The following is a 22,500-nucleotide window of genomic DNA, read 5'->3' as shown; positions in this document are numbered from 1 at the left end:
GTGTGCAGCTCATGGTCAAGTTGAATGCAGAATCAAAAGGTAGAATGATCCCCGTTTGATCAGACACACTGTTTTATATCCTATTGTAAACTGTCCCACAATTCCTTTCACCAAAGGTCAGTTTTACGCCTAAATAATCAAATGGCGTACGCCTAAATAATCCGTACGCCCAAATAACAAATACGCTACGCCCAAATAATATCGTACGCCTAAATGATGAATACCAACTATAACTTAATGCTTTTATCCCAAATACCAAGTAACACCGATCAAAGAAATAATTTTCTAGTACTCAATATAATGACCAATCCTTTAACTTTGGAACGTAAAACTGTCCTAGACTACTCAATATAATGACCAAGTTTAACTGATATACAAGTACTGTGAACTCATTAAACCCACTTGCTATAAGCTAACTCTCTTACATACGCCCCTTTCTTAGAATTTAAATTGACTTTAAAACAATTTCAATTCAAAAAAAAATTACAGTGAGAGATTAAATATATATGTAATGTCCAACTAAAATGTAATAAATAAATGTTTAAAATGATAATACTTATACCAGTTAAATATTTAAAAACTTTAAACTTTAAATTCAAAAACACCAAAGTTGATTACAACATTCATATATATCAATTATAGGTTTTATAGTATTACAACATTGATAAATTCACAAACATCAAATTTGATTACAACATCTAAATAGATATATATATATCGATTATAGATTTTTCTTTCTTTCAAATTACAACATCAACAGTAAGGTATCTATCATTTAAAAGTGATTAAAATTTTAATTTACCAACACGAAAGTTGATTAAACATTTATATATTTATCGATTATACTTTTTAAGGCATCACAACATCGAAAGTAAGATATCAAGTAATTAAAAGTTCAAAGAAAAAAATATCTTTTCACCTTAAATTCCATCTTCATAGCAATAAAATTGTTTAATTCTCGTCATATCCCATCACACATAAATAGTATTGCGTGAAAAAGGATGGTTCAAATTCCATTTGTGATATACTCACGTTGTCTTATTCAATCTCAAATTCAACTCTTTACGACATGGGTGATAATTTCAGCTTCCATGTATGTCTACTCATTTACTGACATATCAAAACCAGTACCTTGTATATTCCCTTATATTGTATGATTCCATTTAAACAACATTATTACATTAATTCCTACTTATAATATGTGGTACAAATAATGTATTATAGACATCTAAATCCATATACGAAGGATTACATTTCAATTAGTAATAAAAAAAAAATATTAAAAAAATAAATCATAATAATAGCATTATCATCATTTTAAAATTCAAGTTGAAGTTATTATCATTCATTGTTCATTGTTGATGTTTCAATTTTTTAAGCTTTTTAAGTCATCAGGGTGTAGTTTACAACTACATTGATATCAAATTGTTCTTTGTGGTCATCCATCAGAGGTCACATTTCTCAGTAATCCGTTCGTTTTGAGAATGGTCATCCTGTAAAAATTGTCAGTAATTGTTAATTAAGTCATTGTCTCCATTTAGAATGAGTTTTCATGCAATGAAAAAAATATATCAACTATAAGAGTTGAGGTGATTGTATCTAGTCTACGTGTTGCATTGTTGTGTGTGTTGTGGTCACTGAATAGCCCAAGTGTCATAAATTCACTTTAATTATTGTTAATTAATTAAAACTTTTTCCTCTGTAAATGTCTTCGAATTATCACCATAATGTCTTCACATTCAAATATTTAGTCTTTAATAAATAATCAGACATTAGTCTGCCCGACTTGTTCACATCACATATTTAGTGTTAAGTAAATAATCAGTCATTAGTCTGTCCGACTTATTCATATTTAGTACAGTGTAAATAACTAAATAAGTAAAATCTAACACAGTATGTGATTGTGGGCTGTTACTAAAGTGACCAACTTTTGCAATTAGTGTGTTGTATTTGTTCGAGTCTTTTGAATTTGGGACGAAAAAAGACTCTACAGGTAGCAAACGTATGCTTAACCTGTTGGGTTGTTTCTTGGTCTTGTGACGTCGCTGTAATCCATTCATCTCCGGCATCTGGGTCGATTCTCCTCGTAGATATTTGTGGTTGTCTTGTATATACGTTGAGTCTCATTGTAGATGAAATTGTAAAAATTCAAGATTAACTGTGTGCGAGATCTTGAATTTAAATGAAGTTTGACTTATCCAGCAAGTCAAAAGAAAGTTGTGAACTCAGCCATGTGTTGACAAAGAGTTCGTGTGTAGTAGTCGACAGAGGTCGTGTGTTGTAATTGTCTGTGTTTGTTGATCGAGTTCTGATGAGGTGGCATGTGAGCACACACCAGGCAGATGATGTAATCTGTAGAGTACCGGTGGGTGATGTGAGTCCAAACACCAGGTAGATGATGTAACAATAACGTAGTCTAGTAGTGTATGGAGTAGGGTCGAATAAGGTCAACAATATTTTCGTTATTTGAACGCAGGTTGTTGAATATCATGACTATAATGAATCCAAGGAAATCGCTCATGTGGCGTTTTGCGATACTTTTTCCTGCATTGTCTTATATACATATATAGCCTTTATCTTTTACAATGATACTAAGACAGGCTTTATTATAATATTCAATGTTTATAAGTTGTAGATATGGGTGCTGCACACTTGTATATTGACATAAGTTTAAATTTGAATACGCTCACCACTGAATATGATGGAAGTAGTATTGTTCACAATTGGACATCATTTTGTAAAAACAATCGTATCTTGAACGTTTATGTAATTATTGACATCGTACATCGTTGGGTATTGTTGTTGTAGAAGTAAATACAAGTAATCCAATTGTTCAATAAAGAATGTAAATATAAAAAGGTTCATGGAAGAAATCTGTGTTTGATACAGATATTATTTTATGAATTCTGTCAAGTTTGTATAAGTTGAAAGGTACGATGTAATTGAGGTTGCTGTGTAGTTTGTAGTCTGTAGATTGTGTTGATTCTGGACGTATCAATGACGTAGTGTTTTGTCGAGATGCTTACTCCATTTCAAGGTATTCGTGGATAGACCAAAGGGATTAGGACATTTTCCGACCTATGTTGTGGTTGTGTTTGAGTTGCCTCTGTCGTTGTCATCAGCGTTCCCGTTATGACTGATGGTTGCAAGTGTCTTCTTTCGTGATGTGTATATCATGTTTTAGTGCAAACACTACTTCTGTATTTGATTATCTCGAATTATTCCCCTTAGAAAATTCATAATTTAATGAAATATGATTTTGTTTATGTTATTATTATTATTTGTGTTATCATAGCACTTCCTACCATTTCAATGGATTGCTGAATGATTACACACTTAAGATTTGACAATTGAACATAACTTCTTCTTCAATTCAGTTACAAATTTTATGATAAATGTTAAATTCAAACCACGCAATAAATATTGATTACAATTTACAACAGCAAATTGATAGGAGAAAAGATGATAATCAAAATATTCGCAGAAACAATATACACTCTGCTCAATAAAAATTCAATGTCTCACACCTTTGCCCTCGGCTTATAATAATATTCATATAACTCATTGCGATGTAATCTCGCGCCTCTTAATATAGCATTGATAATTGTGTGCGCTTTAACCACGCGCCTCGTATTTATAAAAATTATCCGCATTCTGTATTCTTTCATAATGTTAAACCGTGCGCTTTAATCAAACGCAAAATAAAATATTCCCGAACGCCTCATTCCTGCGTCTCGTAATTTAAACCGTGTGCACTTTAATCACCGCGTCTTACATCATTGTGCTTATTTACCCACTATGCATTTACAGCATTTTACCATTTGGGTTACTTATAATTCGCTGATTCTTAACAAGTTAACCACTTGTGTCACAAATATTATCAGCTCACATGACATGATAATGCATTTTCAATATTTTGTTATTCTTCCGTAATAACATTTTAACTCCCATTACAAGACATCGGTCTTTCATAATAATTAATACTCCGTCATTTTATTTGTTCTCCGACTTTAAACCAAAAGTCCGTTATGAGAATATGTCTCCTTTTAAAAATCACGATGAACGCGTTTCAAAACAAAACTAAACAAAACAACGATTGACTCATATTCCGCATAAATCATTTCAACTTAATTTCCAGTGATAAAATCAAAATGTCTTATGTAATCTATTATAACGCCATGTCTCATTACACAAGTAAATAAGCTCTGTTGTCGATTACTTGGCTGCGTTAACCACACATTTATTACCAAGAAAACAAACAGATATAAAACTTTGCTCTTTGTCATGAACCCATGAATCTCAAAGAGTCAATATCAACCTACCAATTCATCCCTATTGACGGGAGAAAAATATAACCAATGATGTTGTAATATAACAACAAATACCATAAGACATTTTTCAATTATCAAAACTTATAATGTACGTGTTTTTATTGCCATCATCTTCTTGAGTCATTTTGACAGAAAATAAAAACGTAACAACATTAAATAATGGACCAACTGTCTATGTAATTCCAACAGTAACATACAAAATTGAAATAAAAATCGACACATCTTTGTTACTGATATTAACAAAGCATTGCCATTAACGGTACCAAATAATATTCGAAGATCTATTCCGAAACGCTTGATTGTAAGTAAACGCATTTTCATTTATTTTGAAAAATAAAACGCACTAAAATATTCATTTAAATTCTGCAATTTTTCTCTTCTCTCTCCCTCTCTCTCTCTTTTCATTAAATTAAATACGTTTTCAGCTCTCATGCTTTATTATTCTTTCTTTTTCTTTGCTCTTCTTTTTTTATTCTTCTCTTTTTTTCTTATGTTATCTATTTTCTCTTTTGTCTTCTCTATTATTTTTATTTTCCGTTCTCTACTCTATTTCTTTCACTCTTTTGATATACTCTCTCTTCGCTCTCTCTTTCTCTCTATCTCTTCTCTTCTTCTAATTTTCTTTTCTACTCTTGACTCTTCATCTTTATCTTCTTTTCTATTTCTTCATCCTACTTTTTTTTTTTATTTAAATATGTCATTTTACTCAGAATTTTTGGATCTATTCTATCATATTTACAATATGATTTGTTTTTTCTTAATGTTCAATTACAAAAGAATCAGGTATTGACGTAAAAGACAATATCATTTCAATTCCCAATTATAAACTAATTTGCCTTTGACATGTAACAATTATTAATTCAATAATTCGAATATCACAAAAAATATAATAATATATATAAACGAACAATAATACATTTATGTTATCAGTTAATAATAACAATTTTACATATGTATAGCTAATAAAATATATATAATATCTATACTATCATCATAATTATATAATATATGTTGGTGGTATGGTACACATTCGTAATAGAGGGTTGGGGTTCGATAGTCGAGTGTGTTTTTGGATAGATTTTTTTAGTATTTTCTTTGCTTGCTTTGGCTGAATTATTTCAAAACACTGTAGTTCAAGATCTGGCAGTGAAATTGTGCTCTCGAATCAAGAAATAAATAATAACGTGATTGATGTAAGCTTCAATTTTAATGTTTTTTTGTATGTGATAAATTCTTAATTCAATTCATTGATAATATTCTTTAATAATCATATGTTTTGGTGAAATCAAGCTCGTTTCATAAAATTCAAACTAATCTAATATCATCACATAAGTAATGACTAATAACAAATCTAATATACATGAAATGTTAATAAGTCGTAATAACAAATATATAGTGATGCGTCGTGACCCAAAAGGTTAAAGTCGTAGCGTACATGGTACGTTTACTGCTAGAACAAAAGGTAGAGTTGCGTTTTTATTAATTTTATTTGTTATTCTATTTTGTCACAAATTCATTTCTAGGTTTTTTTTCTTTCTAAATAAAAATGCAACCAAAATTTACCCAAATACCAATATGCACCCATATTTTATGGGCTTATTAAAACAACATAACATATTTTTACCCTCAAGAACCCGGAGATGATGACACCATGTTTTAAGTACTAATAAATACAACTTTACTTAAGAGTTAACACTCAATGATGACCAAGTTTAATGTTGAATGGACAGTCGGAGGACCATAAAACCCATTGTTAGCATTCTGATGCGTTCTTGAAGTCAAGGTCGGAGGACCTGGTCTCTTTGGACGTCTCGATGACTCATGAAAAAACATAAATCAATGGAATTCATGATCGTTTTCCAAAATGCTACAATCCGCAGCTTAATGTACCGACACAAACAAATACTATTTATGGAATCTTGAAACGTTACCAAACATCATGATGGGTGTACTTTTTAGTGAGAATTCGTCATAAATGTGGCAAGAAATCAATAACTAGACTACGATGTCAAATTCTTTTTCCCTTTTAAAGGTTTTGAATTTCTATACATGTCGATTGCGTTTTTTACAGTGGTCTATTGCCCAGCAAATCGAAATTAGGACGTGACATGAGCTGTAGGGTGATAAAAAACCCTTGTTTTTAAAAGAATTACTCATTTATTACCAGTTATGCATTTTGTTCTGAGCGTGAGAGATGTGAGTGGGCTCCTGCTCAACACGGCAGGCGGGCCGAACCAATCTTCGATCAAAGGGCGTGTATACATGAATAAAAAATCAGTGAAATTTCCTATATCCAAGGACAATTGCTTTATGGTTATTCAAACACCCTCGTCCGCAGCACGCGCAAAGTGAACCCAAGGAGGTGAACTTGAAGACAAACGAGGTAGTGAACTATTTTGTCCAGTGATCAATGGCCATCGTCTGTACTCAACGATGGTTGGAGTGTGAACGAATCGTTAGCGCGGTGTGATAGAAATGATAAGGCCAGTGAGAGACGTGAAATTTCTAGAAAATAATGGACGATAAAAGACATAAAAGAAGTGTATATATAGTCAGTAAGTAGTAGTAGTAGTAGTAGTAGTAGAAAGTAGTAGTAGTAGTAGTAGTAGTAGTAGTAGTAGTAGTAGTAGTAGTAATGGTAGTAGTTGTAATAGTAGTATGTAGTAGTTAGTAGTATAGTAGTAGTAGTGTAGTAGAAGTAGTAGTAGTAGTAGTATACTAGAAGTAGTAGTAGTAGTAGTAGTAGTAGTAGTAGTAGTAGTAGTAGTAGTGTAGTTGTGTTGTTGTTGTTGTAGGTTGTAGAGTTGTAGCAGCGTAGTAGTGAGTAGTTAGTAGTATGTAGTAGTAGTAGTAGATAGTAGTAGTAGTAGTAGTATTGTAGTAGTAGTAGGAGTAATGATAATAGTGAAAGTAGCAGCAGCAACAGTAGTAGTAGTAGTAGTAGTAGTAGTAGTAGTAGTAGTAGTAGTAGTAGTAGTAGTAGTAGTAGGAGTAGTAGTAGTAGGAGGAGGAGGAGGAGGATGAGGAGTAGGAGGAGGAGGAGGAGGAGGAAGTTACTATGAAACTGTGTGTTGGGGGGGGGGGGGGGGGGAGGAGGAGTCCCTGCAGAGTGTTTTGAATGGGCAAGATGAGGAGTGTATGTGCAATTGTCGAATCTTCGAGAAAAGTAAAGAAAAGAAATTAAACAAAACCATAAAATAAATAAATAAATAAATAAAAATAAATGTAAAATCAAAAACTGTCGGGTATTCTTGTTCTAATCGCTGTACAATTACTTCCCCCTACGTAGAGGACATATTATAATTTTGAAATTTAGTCTCAGACTACAATATTTACACCTGCTAAATCGCGGGTGTAAATTTCACCCGTTTAGTCCCTCGTTTAGTCTAAGACTTCGCGTAGTCCGGCTTCATGAATATCTTACAACGCCTTTTAGTCTGAGACAACGGATTTAGTCTAGGACTATCTTCGTAGTCCCGCTCCATGAATCAGACCCCAGTAGTATAATGTCACGCCGCCCGTCAACGGCGGCCATCTTGGTTCTAAACAAAGAAAATCATTACTTTTTATTCTTCATGCTGGCTAGAACTTTTCATTCCCTTTTCGTATGCCTTGTGATCAGAATGTGTAAAAGTCGATACATGATCAAATTTATGGGGTTTTTTTTACTCTGGAAACGCTTTTATGCCCGCCGGAGAAATATTTCATACGGGCGTCCGCCATTGTTCCGATAGTTTAGAGCCAGTGTTACTAAGTTACCATTCGTCATTAGGAAGGAAGTGACGTTACGACTCCTGAATCCTATTGTAAAACTCGACGAGGTATATTGTTTTTCACAATGCTACCTTTTATTGCTTTCTATCTCAATGTATACAGAGTGCCGGTAACTGCCACATGTCACATGGCAACAGCTCAAAATGCTTGTTTAATTTGATTATGCAATGGCTGAGCTGTTGGGGGAAGCGTAGCTCAGCGGGTACATTATTTGCTACGAACCCGAAAGGTGCCGAGTTCGATCACCGGCCGCTGCGCTGTTTGGCCTTGAGCAGTTTACCTCGCCCTAGCTCAATTAATTTGCGGCGCATCACTGCAACTGACACCTGGGTTATTCCAGTCTTCCTTTGGAATAGACCCCAGAGACAAATTTCCTCTATGAGATGAATAAAATGATTTTTTTCTCTCCTTTAATATTCACAAAAACCCTTAAACCTGGGACTCGCGAAGTTCCACAAATTCGGCTTTCCTCCTCATCGTTATAGTGTCTGACTCGTTTCACCTTGTCTTTACCAACCATACATAAGTATATTGTCACAATCGTTACGATGCAACCAACACATTTCTCATTTTAATTACTTATGGACAGCGCACAAGTAATAGAAACATATTTATTACAATACTAATAATACTAATGAGGGTTTTTATATCGCACAATATCCACTAAACGTGCTCAATGCCCTTTACAAAGGGGTCCCAGTCCCAGGCCAACAGCAACACTTAAGATGCAGGAGGAGGCATGACGCCTGTTATGATAAGCTATAAAAAATTGACACTGTGTTGTTGAGTTCATTTTGTTGAACAATATTATTATGCATAGATTGTACTTGTTGCTTTTTTATGGTTGAGTAAGAAAAATCTATTTTTGTGTTGGGTAGGTGTGAAATTTTGGGGAAATTTCTGAAAATGGCTGGTAAGAAGAGAGTTAAATTCTGGCTGATATTATTACCCGATTAAGAAGAACTCAGGATTTACCCCCCAAAAAGTGTGTTTAGGGTATAAGTAAATAAATAAAATAAAATTCCCTTTATTCATCCCATAGCGGAAATTTGTCTCTAGGGCCTATTCCAAGAGAGACTGGAATAATCCAGGAGTCAGCCACGGTGCAGCGGCCCAAATTGGCTCAGCGGTACGATGCTTCCTACCCAAAAGGTACCGAGTTCGACTACCCGCCTCGTTGTGTGGCCTTGAGCAAGTCACCACGCCCTAGCTCACTTTTCCGCACTGCACTGCGGCTAACACCTGGGTTATTCAAGTCTTACCTTGAAATAGACCTTAAAGACAAATTTCCCCTTGGGGAATTTAATTTTTATTTATTTTTTATCTTAGTGGTATGACACACGCCTTCGATCGGAAGGTCCTTGGTTCGAGTTCCGCTCTTAGCGGCGCATGGTTGAGTCATTGGATAAGGCTCTCCTCCTCATTCTCTCACCAGTGCTCAGAAATAAATGAGTATGAGTAACTGATCGTTAATAGCGTTGTCATGTCTCGGGTACGAAGAAAAGACCTTTGAGCCACGCTGCCCCTAACTTGACTTATTGCCTATCATCACCTCCTAATCTTGAGACTGGGACGCTTTGGCAGCTTCTCTGATTTGTTGAGTGAGTTCTTTCCACAGATGACGGTCTGCTGCGTGCGATGGGTCTCGGGTATTCTAAATCCTTTCCGTATATCAGTACTTGAGTGTGATCGATACGCTTGAGGTCTCTGTTTATCACAGTATATATATATATATATATATATATATATATATATATATATATATATATATATATATATATATATATATACATGCTTGTTGTGGATCTGATAAAGATCTGAACAAGTGTGTATGAAAGGTGACAGACAAAGCAAGAAAGAAAAATAGAAGAAAAAAACCATCCCCAAAAAATCAGTCTACCTCGATTGGGGATCGAACCTAAGACCTTCTGATTACCGGTCAGACGTGCTACCATTACACCACAGATCCTTCCGATAGTTGGGACAATTTTTAATACTTTTATTTTTTTTTCACAAGGGTACGCATGTTACGCTGTGAACCCTCGCTTGCATCAAACAACACATAATTGAACACGAGAGGACGAGAACGAAGACATATTTGAGTTGCTCCATTTTTTGTTGTTGAAAGTATCAAAACACTGGTGCCTGCTCCTTGTGGATCTGCCTTTGTGTTTGTTATGTCTGCTTGGTGTAAAGAATGGCGCCAACGCCTTTTTTTCTGGAAGCTTCTGGTCAACGTGACTGACACCTGTTGACATTGAGTCTCGGCTCAGTGCATTTTGTCTAAAGACTCTCTTATTCTTACAAGATAAGGGTCATTTAAAATCTACTTACCGATCCTTTTCAGTATTTTCCCAAAATGGCAGGCTTATCCGTCAGAAAAATTGATTTTTAAACTCAAACAAGCTCTCTAGAAAACGACTTTATGTTCTTAACAAAGATCAATCTTCAAAGTTTGTGATGTACAAAATAAATCTGAATAAGACATAAATGTATATTGCTTCGTAACAAATGTGACGATTTTGATGCAGGTGGTAAGGAGAGGGTTAAATTTGGACGAATTTTCTGACCAAATTTTTAAATATGTGTCTTTCTAGAGCACGGAAGTTCGTTGATTGCTCCAAGTTCACCTCTACATAACACCGTCTCGAGAAAAAGGACACATATAATATGGTTTGGTTTAAATAAGTAAGTTTGTGTTGACCTACCTTTGTGTTCAACAGGAATTTCACACAACAAAGGGAGAGAAGCCGTGCACGGCCACGTCATGGTAGCAAAGTTATCCCCCTGGAATGGGTAAACCGTAGTAGTAGTGGTTGTAGTAGTAGTAGTAGTAGTAGTAGTAGTAGTAGTAGTAGTAGTAGTAGTAGTAGTAGTAGTAGTAGTAGTAGTAGTAGTAGTTGTTGTTCTAGTTGTAGTAATAGTAATAGTAGTAGTAGTAGTGGTGGTAGTAGTAGTAGTAGTAGTAGTAGTAGTAGTAGTAGTAGTAGTAGTAGTAGTAGTAGTAGTAGTAGTGGTGGTGGTGGTGGTAGTGGTAGTAGTAGTAGTGATGATGATGAGAACGATGAAAATAATAATGATAATTGTAATAGAAGAAGGTAATAATAACAATGATGATGACGACAATGATGAAGATGATAATGACAACAACAACAAAAACAATAATAATAATAATAATAATAATAATAATAATAATAATAATAATAATAATAATAATAATAATAATAATAATAATAATAATGATAATATTAATAATAATAATAAAAATAATGATGATGATAATGATGATGATGATGATGATGATGATGATGATGATGATGATGATGATGATGATGATGGTGATGATGATGATGTGGACTACAATGTAAAGCAAACGAAGAATCAATTCGGGCTTCTGAGGACTAAAAACTCACGGAACCCATTATCCTTCAAATTTCATCTTATTTTGGTCGAAGAATTTTTTTCTTTCCTCTTACTTCTTTATCCTTCTCTAGACCTACTTCCTTTTTTAAAAATCATCATTAATATTATTGTTGTGTTTTTTAAAAGTATATCTAATGAAAAAAATTAAAGACGAAAAGATTAAGACATCAATAATGATAATTCAAAGAACAACTGTATAACAATATTATCTTTTTTAATTAAAAAAATATTTGACGATGAAAAGTGACGTATAAAAAAATAGATTAAAAATTGAGATTTTATGTAGAGCAATATCCACTAAACGTGCTCAAAGCGCTTTACAAAGGGTCACTGACCAACAGCAACATGTAACATCATGATGATGATGATGATGATGATGATGATGATGATGATAATGATGATGATGTTGATGGTAATGATAATAATAATAATAATAATGATGATGATGATGGTGATATAAGCATCATGCAGATTACGGCTCCAATGATCTGGGGTAGGTAAAACAACAAGATGCAATTATTGCACTAGGAATATAATATACATAAATCTATTAAATATTATGAATAAGGCCAGGGAAGTGATAAACAAGCGTACTGCTGTACTCTGGAAAATCCCATATTAAAAATTTTGGCCAGAAAACTCGTCCTTCAAATATCGATCGATTTAAATATCCCTCATCTTAACCAAAAAAAAAAAAAAAAAAAAACAAACCCAAAAACCCTCAAACCTGGGAATTCCTGAAGTCCCAGATTTGAGAGGGTTTTTTTCCAAGACGAGGGTCATTTAAATCGATCGATATTTGAAGGACGAGTTTTCTGGCCAAATGTTTAAATTTGAGTTTTTCCAGAGTACGACAGCGTAATAGTAGTAGTAGGAAAATGATAAGCTATCCTATAAATATACATAAACGAAGCATTCATTGACATCTTTGACGTGCATATTTGAACGGGCATGAAACAGAGTCTGTGCCTTGACATTACATCATCGGTCGTTTTTTGTTGTTGCTGGTATTTTGTTGCCAACCAGAGGGGTTAATTATTCAAACCCCCATAAATTTGATCAAACGGATTATTCTAAACCAATAGGGACGTGTTATTTAAACAATCGCGTGTGTCATGTTTTATATAGCCGCCACCTTTTAGTCGTAATTTCAGCTCGGTACAAATTATTATTCTACAGTCGAGTACAGTTTACTAAAACACGGTCTTCTCGAACACACGGTTTCTTCGAACTCAATCGAATGTCCTGAATTAATCATCATTAATAGAAGAGGGCTTTAAAATGGACCCAGCGTTCCTTAAATGTCCTTAAAACATAATATGTAACAATACATTGCGTACTCTTTGAGATAAAAATATTTAAAAAGGAGATAGAAGCGAAGAAAAAACGTGAAATCTATAATATTATTGACAAATTATGAATGTCCAGTCATAAAATCTATTTCAAAGCAAAAGGTATTTTTAACTTCATTTATGGTTTTACATTTTAGACTGTTTCATGTTTTGTTTTTTTCATAGTTCCATATTACTCTTTGTATACGACTTTCTCGACCTACGAATTTCTCGTGATTTTTTTTTTTTTTATGTCCAGAGGAATTCGAATTAGCCATGTCCTCGAGTGTATTACGTATAACTCACCAAGTCAACAACATCCATTTAGTTTACATAACCAATTGGTTTGCGTATTTCTTGCCTACCAGATATAATCATGAATTCATGTTATGTATTTTTTCCAAAAAGAAATAAATGTGTTGTTCTTTTTCAATGGTATTTTATTTTCGGCCTGATACATTCAAGAACGACTGGCAAAGTAGGGCGAGAGTGGCTCTTTGTTAACAAATCTATGGGACCACTGTGGACACGCGGTGATGCTTAAATTACCTTATCTGAAAAAGGATCTATGATATACGGGAACGGGCTAAAATAAAGAACAACAAACAGGATTTTGATTGTGATGCCAAGTACATTCTATCTGTTCAGTGGTATATACAATGAAAAGAGGGTATAAAGGACAAGTGGTTATCCCATTACCTTTAAAAATTCTTAGTCGTTGATATTTCACGTATTACCATAAGCGACAAGTTTCAAAAACTATCTTGTCAAGGAATAAAAAAGTATCGACACAGTGATGCTAAAATTATGATTTATCCAAAAACCACGAGTTATTTCCAGTAATTTTATAAAATAAATAGAAAATATATGACATGATATTATATTTTATATTATGTCATAAAAGTAACCAAATTGTGTCACTTACGGTTTTGATACGTGAAATCGACGGCGTACTCATATGCTCACTTTTTCTTACTATTAAGAAAAAAAAGAATGTCAAAGCCAAATTTCGATCAACACGCAATGTCAATATTTCATGTGGACCCTTTGACTGTCAATTTTTACAAATAAGTGATCTTAAAATTAAAAAAAAAAGAATATTCATTTCATATATTTTCAAAATGGCGTCCAAGTAAGTTAAGAAAACCATTTTTATAATGCGAGATATCCACTTGTCCTTACAACAGACTAACTATTCCCACTCACGTACATGGTCATTTTGTACAGTTAAAGGAGATTAGGACTACATCAGTGAAACAATGCAAGTGTTAATGATTGAAGCTCTAGGCACACACATTAGCAGGTCTGACAACCAAACGCATTAAGGACTTGTTTTAACATTGTGTTATATATTTTGCTTTCTATTTGAGAGTATTTCCATTACAATAATGCGCCCACTATCATTTGGTTGCACACCTGCAAAAACTAGATAAAGGATTCGACTTGGCCCGACATAGAACCGTTTTGAGGCGATGGATTACATCGCTGTACTCTGGAATGACTTGTGCTTAAAATTTTGGCCAGAAATCCCGTCCTCCAAATAATGATCGATTTATATGACCCTCATCTAGGTAAAAACTCTCAAACCTGGGACCTCGCGAGATCGTCCTTAAAATATAAAATAACTATAATTCCCTTTATTCATCCCATAGGGGAAATTTGTCTCATGGTCTTTTCCAAGGGAAGACTGGAATAACCCAGGCGTCAGCCGCAGTGCAGCACGGCAAATTGAGCGAGGGCGACTTGCTCAAGGCCGCACAACAGAGCGGCGGGTGATCGAACTCGGTACCTTTTGGGTACGAAGCAAAGAGCTACGCTTCCCCTAAATGTCTCAGGTTTGAAAGTTTTTTTGTTTTTTTTTGCCAAGGTGAGGGTCATTTTAATTCATGGCTATTTGAAGGACACGTTTTCTAGCCAAATGTTTAAACACCTGTCTTTCCAGAGTACAGCAGTTAACTGGTTAATATAAGTAATATAAATATAAATATTTGACCCCTCGTCTCAAAACGGTATTAAGTCGGGATGATTAAGATGCTGAAAATGAAATTTGTAGCCAGAAATATCATGCTTAAGTTGAGTTTATATGCCTTATTGAGGAGAAGGAATACCATATTTTACTGTGATAAATACCTACGTTTCATATTTTTGACCAATTTAACTATAATTTGACTTTCCAGTATCTGGTCCATCACGACATAATGCCGTTTTGAGACGAGGGGTCACATAAAAGCTTGAATTGTTAAAAAATTATATATATACTGGATATGACCCTTGCCCGATTCGAGTCGGATGCCCTCTATTTATCGTCTTTGTTGTTTAAACAGAGGTTTGCACTCATCATTGTTTTACACTTCTACCAGCAATGTATAGAACACAAGCTATTTATAAAAGACAAGCTATGTATAAAACACAACCCGTGTATAAAACACAAGCTATACATAAAACACAGGTTATACATAAAACACAAGCTATACATAAGACATAAGCTATGTATAAAACACAAGCTATGTATAAAACACAAGCTATACATAAAACACAAGCTATACATAAACCACAAGTTATGTATAAAACACAGGTTATACATAAAACACAAGCTATACATAAGACATAAGCTATGTATAAAACACAAGCTATGTACGAGTATAATTACAAGCAAACACAGAACGACTAATGTCATACTTGGTCGTCTCCTTCTCCTTCTCCTTCGACCTGGAGGTAAAGTTCATGAAAGTCAAGTTTGATTGGATGTAAAGTACATGAAAAATCAAGTTTGTTTGGAGGTAAAGTTCATGAAAATCAATGCAGATTGGAGGTAAAGTACATGCCAAATCAAGATTGCTTTGAGGTAAAATACATGAAAAGTCAAGTTTTATTGAGGTGGGAGGAGTAGCCGTGTTCATTCCGATTTATGTAGAGTGAAACGAACAAAATCAATCGCTTGCTACCTTTGGATAGGACACTAGTCTATCGCTAAGTACTTTCCGCCAGATCTAACAGACCCAGGTACCCAATCACTGCTGGGTGGACAGGGGGGGGGGGGGGTCGGATAAAAAATCTCGACTTTACCCGGGTGAAGTTGATTAGAGGTAAAGTACATAAAAAATCAGGAGGTGACGTAAGTGAAAAGTCAAGTTTAATCGAAGGCGAAGAACGTGATAAATCGAGTTTGATAGGAGGTAGGGTTTACGAAAATCGAGTTTGATAGGAGGTAGGGTTTATGAAAATCAAGTTTGTAATAATGTATCAAATGTATATAATGTAATGTGTGATTGGGGAGAGGATGGGGGGGGGGGGGGGGGGGGTGTGATCGTATACTTCGTTCACATGTATGCTGACACTTCAACAAAATATCATGTGACAAGTACAAGTACAAGCCGATATTCACCAAATATGTAAAGTACGGAGTTTGGTTAGCAGTTAGCAGTGCTCCAGGGAACAAAATAAATAATCCCATTCTGCCTTACTCTGTAAAAACCCATATTTTAATATTTGGCAAGAAAACTCGTCCTTCGCGAAGTCAGTCCCAGGTTTGAGAGTTTTTTTTCCCAAGATGAGGGTCTTTAAATTGATCGATATTCGAAGGACGAGTTTTCTGGCCAAATTAAAAAAAAATATGAGTTTTTCCAGAGAATGGCAGCATTCGTTGTAGGATAAAACTGTCCATTCACTTTCTTTTGGTTGCAGTTGCAATAAGTCGCCGCGTATTTTAAAGCAAATCTCTAGCTTTTGACTTTGATAACTCAATACCCACTAAGCGTTTTACAGAGGGTCCCAAGCCAACATAGCATGTTTGGCGAATTCTCACTTTCTTTTTCCGACAAAGAAAACGCCATATTAACGGCCATATTTTAACCGTTTAACACTCGAGAGAATGCGAGAAAAGAGCCTTTTCCAAGAATTCAACTTTGCTCCACTGAGAGCGGGACTGGAACCCTCGACATACGGTACCAAAAGCGATTGTCATACCACAAGACCACGTAGCCGCAATTTGGAGACAATGTCAGGTCATGAGTTGCCGAATGCTCCAAGCAGACTTTGTATTATCACAACGGCTACTGCAGACCTGCTTACTATTAACGAATAATTCGTAAAATTACGAAATTTGGGCTCCAATTTCACAACTTCATGAGTTTTTCCAAGTCATAAAAACTTATTGGAATAAAAGTCGATGCCAGACTAGACTATATAATCTTAAGGTTCGAGCCGCCATCGCCGCGAAGTTTTTATTCTCTGTTGTCTTCTGGCACTTTCCTATTCACTTAATTTATTGTTATTTTCAATATAAGTGCCTGTTCCACTCACTTTTGTGAATTATCATTAACATTACAACAGTCACCAAATAAAGTATAACATGGATGAGCAAGTCCAGATATCAAATAGGAATTCCTTCGCCTGTTGCCGCTCTGCTAGGTCTATAGATAGTTCGAAGATGACGTCACTCAGGCCTTTGTTATTGTTTTTGCCATCCGCGTTTGTGAGTTGTTCTCACTAAATTGTATTAACCAGACTATAAAAGTTCATGGTTACACAGAGTTTGCGTGTTGGTCCGTTATACTTCCGGATGGCAATGTTGTGAACTCCTTGGCCAAGCGCATTCTATCTATAGATAGTTCGAAGATGACGTCACTCGGGTCTTTGTTATTGTTTTTTGCCATCCGTGTATATGAGTAATGCTCACTGAACTGTAACCTGACTATAAACGTTCATAGATACACACAGTTTTGTGTGTTGGTCCGTTATACTTCCGGATGGCAATGTTATGAGCTGCTTAGCCAAGCGCATACTATCTATAGTTTCAACCAGACAGCCAATGAGAGAACTTATGCAATTGTGCCCCCCCCCCCCCCAAATAAAAAAATAAATAATGAAAACAACAGTAACAACAAAATAATGGCGGAAATTGACACTAGAATAGCAAAAACATCCACGATGATTCAAAATGGCAACAGCAACATCGTCACTACCTGTACACCACTACATACAAACAAAACAATGATATCATCACAATACAACGATACAAGCAATAGCAGCAGCAATATCAACAACATTAAAAATCATAACAACAAACAACAATAACGACAACAACTACACAGTAACACCTCTACCAACAACAACAATTGCAACAACAACAACAAATACAACAACACCAGTAACACCACAACCACCACCAACAACAACAATTGCAACAACAACAACAAATACAACAACACCAGTAACACCACAACCACCACCAACAACAACAATAGCAACAACAACAACACCAACAACAACACCAGTAACACCACAACCACCACCACCAACAACAATAGCAACAACAACAACATATACAACAACACCAGTAACACCACAACAACCACCACCAACAACAAAACCCAACAACCCATTAATCGACACCAACAAAGACGTGAGAACTCACCGATCCAGAGTAGGAAAAAGACAGCAGCGCCGCCATACAGTCTGCTGCGTCATGGTAGCTCTGACCCTCCTGACGAACTCCAGCACCTACTCCAGTTTCTCTCTGAAGTCTCTCTCTCTCCTCCTCCTCCTCGCCGTCCCCACCTTCGCGGTACCAGTACAAAGTTCTTTTCAAATCTTCCAGGGAGATGCCCATCCGCTGAAGGGCTGTCCGTGTCTTGACCGCGTCCGACAAGGCGGTCATTATGACACGATGAGACGCTTCCGACTTTGATCTGATTGAATGTGGAGACACAACATAGAATATATAGAAGGAACGAAATCGACGTCATATCATTATCATTCAGCACTTTGTTAATGTTTTTAGACAGTCATTTTGGTGATTAGTTATAACTAAATTATATCAATCAGACTGTATTACAAACGTTAAATTTTTCACATGGTTTTGTGTGTTGGTACGTTATATCAGGATGGCAGATATTGTGAGTATTTACATAAACGCATAGCATCAATAGATTGAATAAAGTTGATGCCAATAAGCTCATTGTTGTTGAACTCTTTCCTCACCAGCCATTTTCAGAATTTCCCCCAAACTTCACAATCACCCAACACAAAAATAGATTTTTCCTTACTCAAACTGAAAAGCAACAAGTAAATAAATAAATAAAATTCCCTTTATTCGTCCCTTTGGGGAAATTTGACTTTACGGTCTATTCCAGGGGAAGGCTGGAATAACTCATGCGTCAGCTGAGCTAGGGCGAAAATTGTCAAGGTCACACTACACAGCGGGCATTCGAACTCGGTACCTTTCGGGTACTGAAAGACCGTACTGCTGAGCCATGTTGCCTCCTATACATAATATTGTTCAACAACACGGGAATCAAGTTTCTATAGGGAATTAGATTAGCGGAAGAGTAGCGTCCCTTGATTGGACGTCACCCAAGTCTGTGACGTCACCGGCGGAAAAGTTATTAGAGAGAATGTCATGTTGGTTGTGCGCATGCGTCTCTCGTCCTCGCGAGGACGAGAGACGCTTGCGCACAACCAACATGACGTTCTCTCTCTAATAACTTTTCCGCGGTGACGTCACAGACTATGGGTTACGTCAAATCAAAGGACGCTACTCTTCCGCTAATCTCATTCCCTATAGCTAGAACAAAAATGTTTCTTTAAAATTGTGCGATGTTTAAAAGTGATCAGAATGAGAACATTGTAGGTTCCACCGTAACCAATATGAATATTATGATGATATTCCTATGGAGCAGCGTGATTCAGCACCGTACGGCCTTTGCTTCGTATCCAAAATGTACCGAGTTCGAATACCCGCTGTGCTGTATGGCCTTGAGCAACTCAACTCGCCCTAGCTCAGCACTGCGGCTGACGTCTGAGTTATTGCCATCTTCCCATGGAATAGACCCTTAAGACAAATTTTCCCTATGGGATGAATGAAGGGAATTTTAGTTTAGATGGATTAGTAAGGTCAAGGTTAAACCACCAATTTGAATGAAATAATTTGTAAAATAGGATTTGCATGAGAAACCGAGAGAGAGCGAGAGAGAGAGAGAGAGAGAGAGAGAGAGAGAGAGAGAGAGAGAGAGAGAGAGAGAGAGAGAGAGAGAGAGAGAGAAGTGTGAGACACGTTAAGAGCTGTAAAAATTGTTGTGAATGTGTATGTAACGTTTTTAGTAAATAGTATAAGTAACGATGAAACCTTATATGATGCTTATCCACGGTGTAGCCTTGTTCTAAGCGCAGTACAATTACTTCCCCCAGTCAGGAACACATATTATTTTTTTTTAATATCTAATTTAGTCACAGACTACGCTATTTACGGGTGTACATTTTACCCATTTTAGTCCCTCGTTTAGTATAAGACTTTGCATAGTCCGGCTTCATGAATAGCTCGTAACACGTTTTAGTCCGAGACATCTCCGACGATTGTAATAGTCTCGGTCCATGAATCAGACCCAGAAGATTATTTACACAAGTTCCTCCGGATGAGTAGTTTAACCCTTCCATGAACCAGTTTTTTGACATCTCACAATTCTACTCTATTGTCCTCGATTTGGGAGCGGGAAGAGGAGAGGGTACACGGTGGCCCTAAAACTTAAGTAATAAGTCGGCTTACCTCAATGTCCTGGCACCTTTCACAGTCTTGTCGCACATGGCGTCACTGTTGTCTAGCGTGGCCTTGACCTTTGTCAAAAAGAATCGTCTGTCGAGGGTATTCTTGCCAAACAAAACAATGTCATCCTGGAAGCCTGAGAGGGGGAGGTAAAGATGGTGGACACACGTTATACAGGGTTACTAATAGGGTTCAACAGTCGTGACGTCACGTCCCTCGTAATGACGCATAGTAACTTAGTAACTGGTTCTAAAATATCCGGATAATGGCGATCTATGTGGTCTTGTGGTATGACACCCGCTTTCGGATCGGAAGGTTCTGGTTTCGTGCCTCGCTCGGCGCATAGTTGAGTCCGGAAGAGTGGTTTTAAACTTCAAATAAGATGGGAACCAGTTTAATGACACCACCCATGCACCCCCGCCCCTATTTGTCATCATCATAATCATCTTCATAAATTAAAGAGGATGAAAGTGCAGTTTTTTGTTATATATTTTCCTTGCAAAAGGCTCTTTACTCACATTCTCTCACATTTTTATGCGGCTGTGTGGTCTTGTGGTATGACACTCACTATTCGGATCCATCCTTGGTTCTAGCCTCGTTCGGCGCATGGTTGAGTCCTGGAAAAGGCTCTTTACTAACATTCTCTCACCGTATTCAGGTGTGAAATGAGTACCTTGCCGTTAAACAGCATTGTCTCTGTCGGAAAAAAATTGTAATATCGCCGAACAGGTGTCATGTCTCGTTCTACATGTTACATGGTACTGTTGGTCAGCAGCCCCTTGTAGAGAGCTTTGAGCACGTTTAGTGGATATTGCGCTATAATATAAAAGCTCAAGATGAGCAACATACCAACGCTTTCCATGAAAAAGAAACTTGGAATTCCTGTAAAGTAACAAGCAAACATATGACGTTCATCACACGGGACGATGCGTTGCTTGTACACGGGGAGGCAGTTTTCTGGGATTTCAGATGGGAGGGCACTCCTCCTAGCTCTACTCAAACCGCTGCTGCTTCTCCTCTTCCTCCTTTTCTGCGGCTCTTGTGTCACGTCTGTTTCTGTTTTGGGAGGTTCAGAAACTGGGTCCTCTACTTCTGCTGGGGCTGGAGTTGTGCTTGATTGAGAGAAAAAAAAATAAATAAATAAATGAAATAAAAGAAGGGGGGGGGGGGAGTGAATAAAGAAGATGAAAGAGGGTATAAGTAATCAGAAGGTCTGAGGTTCGATCCCCAGACTGATGTTTTGGATGCTTTTGTTTTTCTTGTATTTTTCATTCTTGCTTTATCTGGCACCTTTCATACTACACACTTGTTCAGATCCTTTTTTTGTTATACACACACATGTGCAAAAACAACTTAACACTTGTTTTGAGTCAGTTTATTTCAGTTTAAAGAAATAAATCTGGACAAAATTTATATCCCAGAAATGAGCAATGTCTTTGATATTTATGAGCAAAACTTTATCAACATACTTGCATAATCTAAAACGTAACGACGACCCAAAGAACACAAGTTGGGTTGCACTGCGAGGAAAAATTCGAGGCAACAAAGTCAGTACCGCGTATGGCCGTCACGATTTCCAATTCCTGCTCGGACTTCTTCCCATAGAGTTTATTAAGGGGTTTATGCAGTGATGCCAACCTTACGTAAAAAATGCGTATTTTTACGCATTTTCATTCATTATACACATTTTTCTGAGGATTGTACGCATAATTAAATTTCTATTATTTAAGCATTTTTAGCATTAATGCACTTTTTGGTGTCCTTAAACACTATATGTTTCTTGACCCATCAGAATTAAACATGGATCTGGAAGTTGATACTATTTATCATCTATAAAGTGTAAGCTTATTCATTATTTCAAATATTGATTATATCATTGCTAGTATGGTCTAATTGCCCATTATCAGATTTAGTGCTAATTATCGAGTTTGCAGAATTGTATGCATTTTTTCAAAATCTTATTCATTTTGGCTCTCCATTGTACACATTTACATGGGCTAGGGTTGGCTACACTGGTTTATGTCATCGCCGTGACGCATTCCATTCTGCAGCAGCTTCTAATGTTGCTCACACTACTATGTTATGACGATCGACCCAATCA

General features: G+C 36.1%; 1 protein-coding gene across 11 annotated transcripts in view; it reads right to left on the bottom strand.

Moving 5' to 3' along the window:
- Window positions 1-22,500, bottom strand: part of LOC144959121 (uncharacterized) — a 105,336-nt gene that overhangs the window by 42,527 nt on the left and 40,309 nt on the right. For 9 of the 11 annotated variants that reach the window (XM_078891556.1, XM_078891549.1, XM_078891557.1 and 6 more), the window contains exons 6-10: window positions 21,249-21,511; window positions 20,403-20,535; window positions 18,276-18,549; window positions 15,539-15,568; window positions 10,814-10,892 (exon numbers count right to left, since the gene is read on the bottom strand). In XM_078891556.1, coding sequence (XP_078747682.1) covers window positions 10,814-10,892; window positions 15,539-15,568; window positions 18,276-18,549; window positions 20,403-20,535; window positions 21,249-21,511 — 779 coding nt within the window. The remainder of the gene's footprint in view (window positions 1-10,813; window positions 10,893-15,538; window positions 15,569-18,275; window positions 18,550-20,402; window positions 20,536-21,248; window positions 21,512-22,500) is intronic. The other 2 variants (XM_078891558.1, XM_078891559.1) reach the window with 1 other exon arrangement.

The sequence above is a fragment of the Berghia stephanieae genome, chromosome 13, assembly GCF_034508935.2.
Source record: "Berghia stephanieae isolate SIO BIC M18660-M18661 chromosome 13, UCSD_Bste_1.3, whole genome shotgun sequence".
Taxonomy (NCBI): Eukaryota; Metazoa; Mollusca; class Gastropoda; order Nudibranchia; family Aeolidiidae; genus Berghia; species Berghia stephanieae.
Note: the sequence above shows the minus strand (reverse complement) of the source record. Positions and strands in the feature narration are given on the sequence as shown.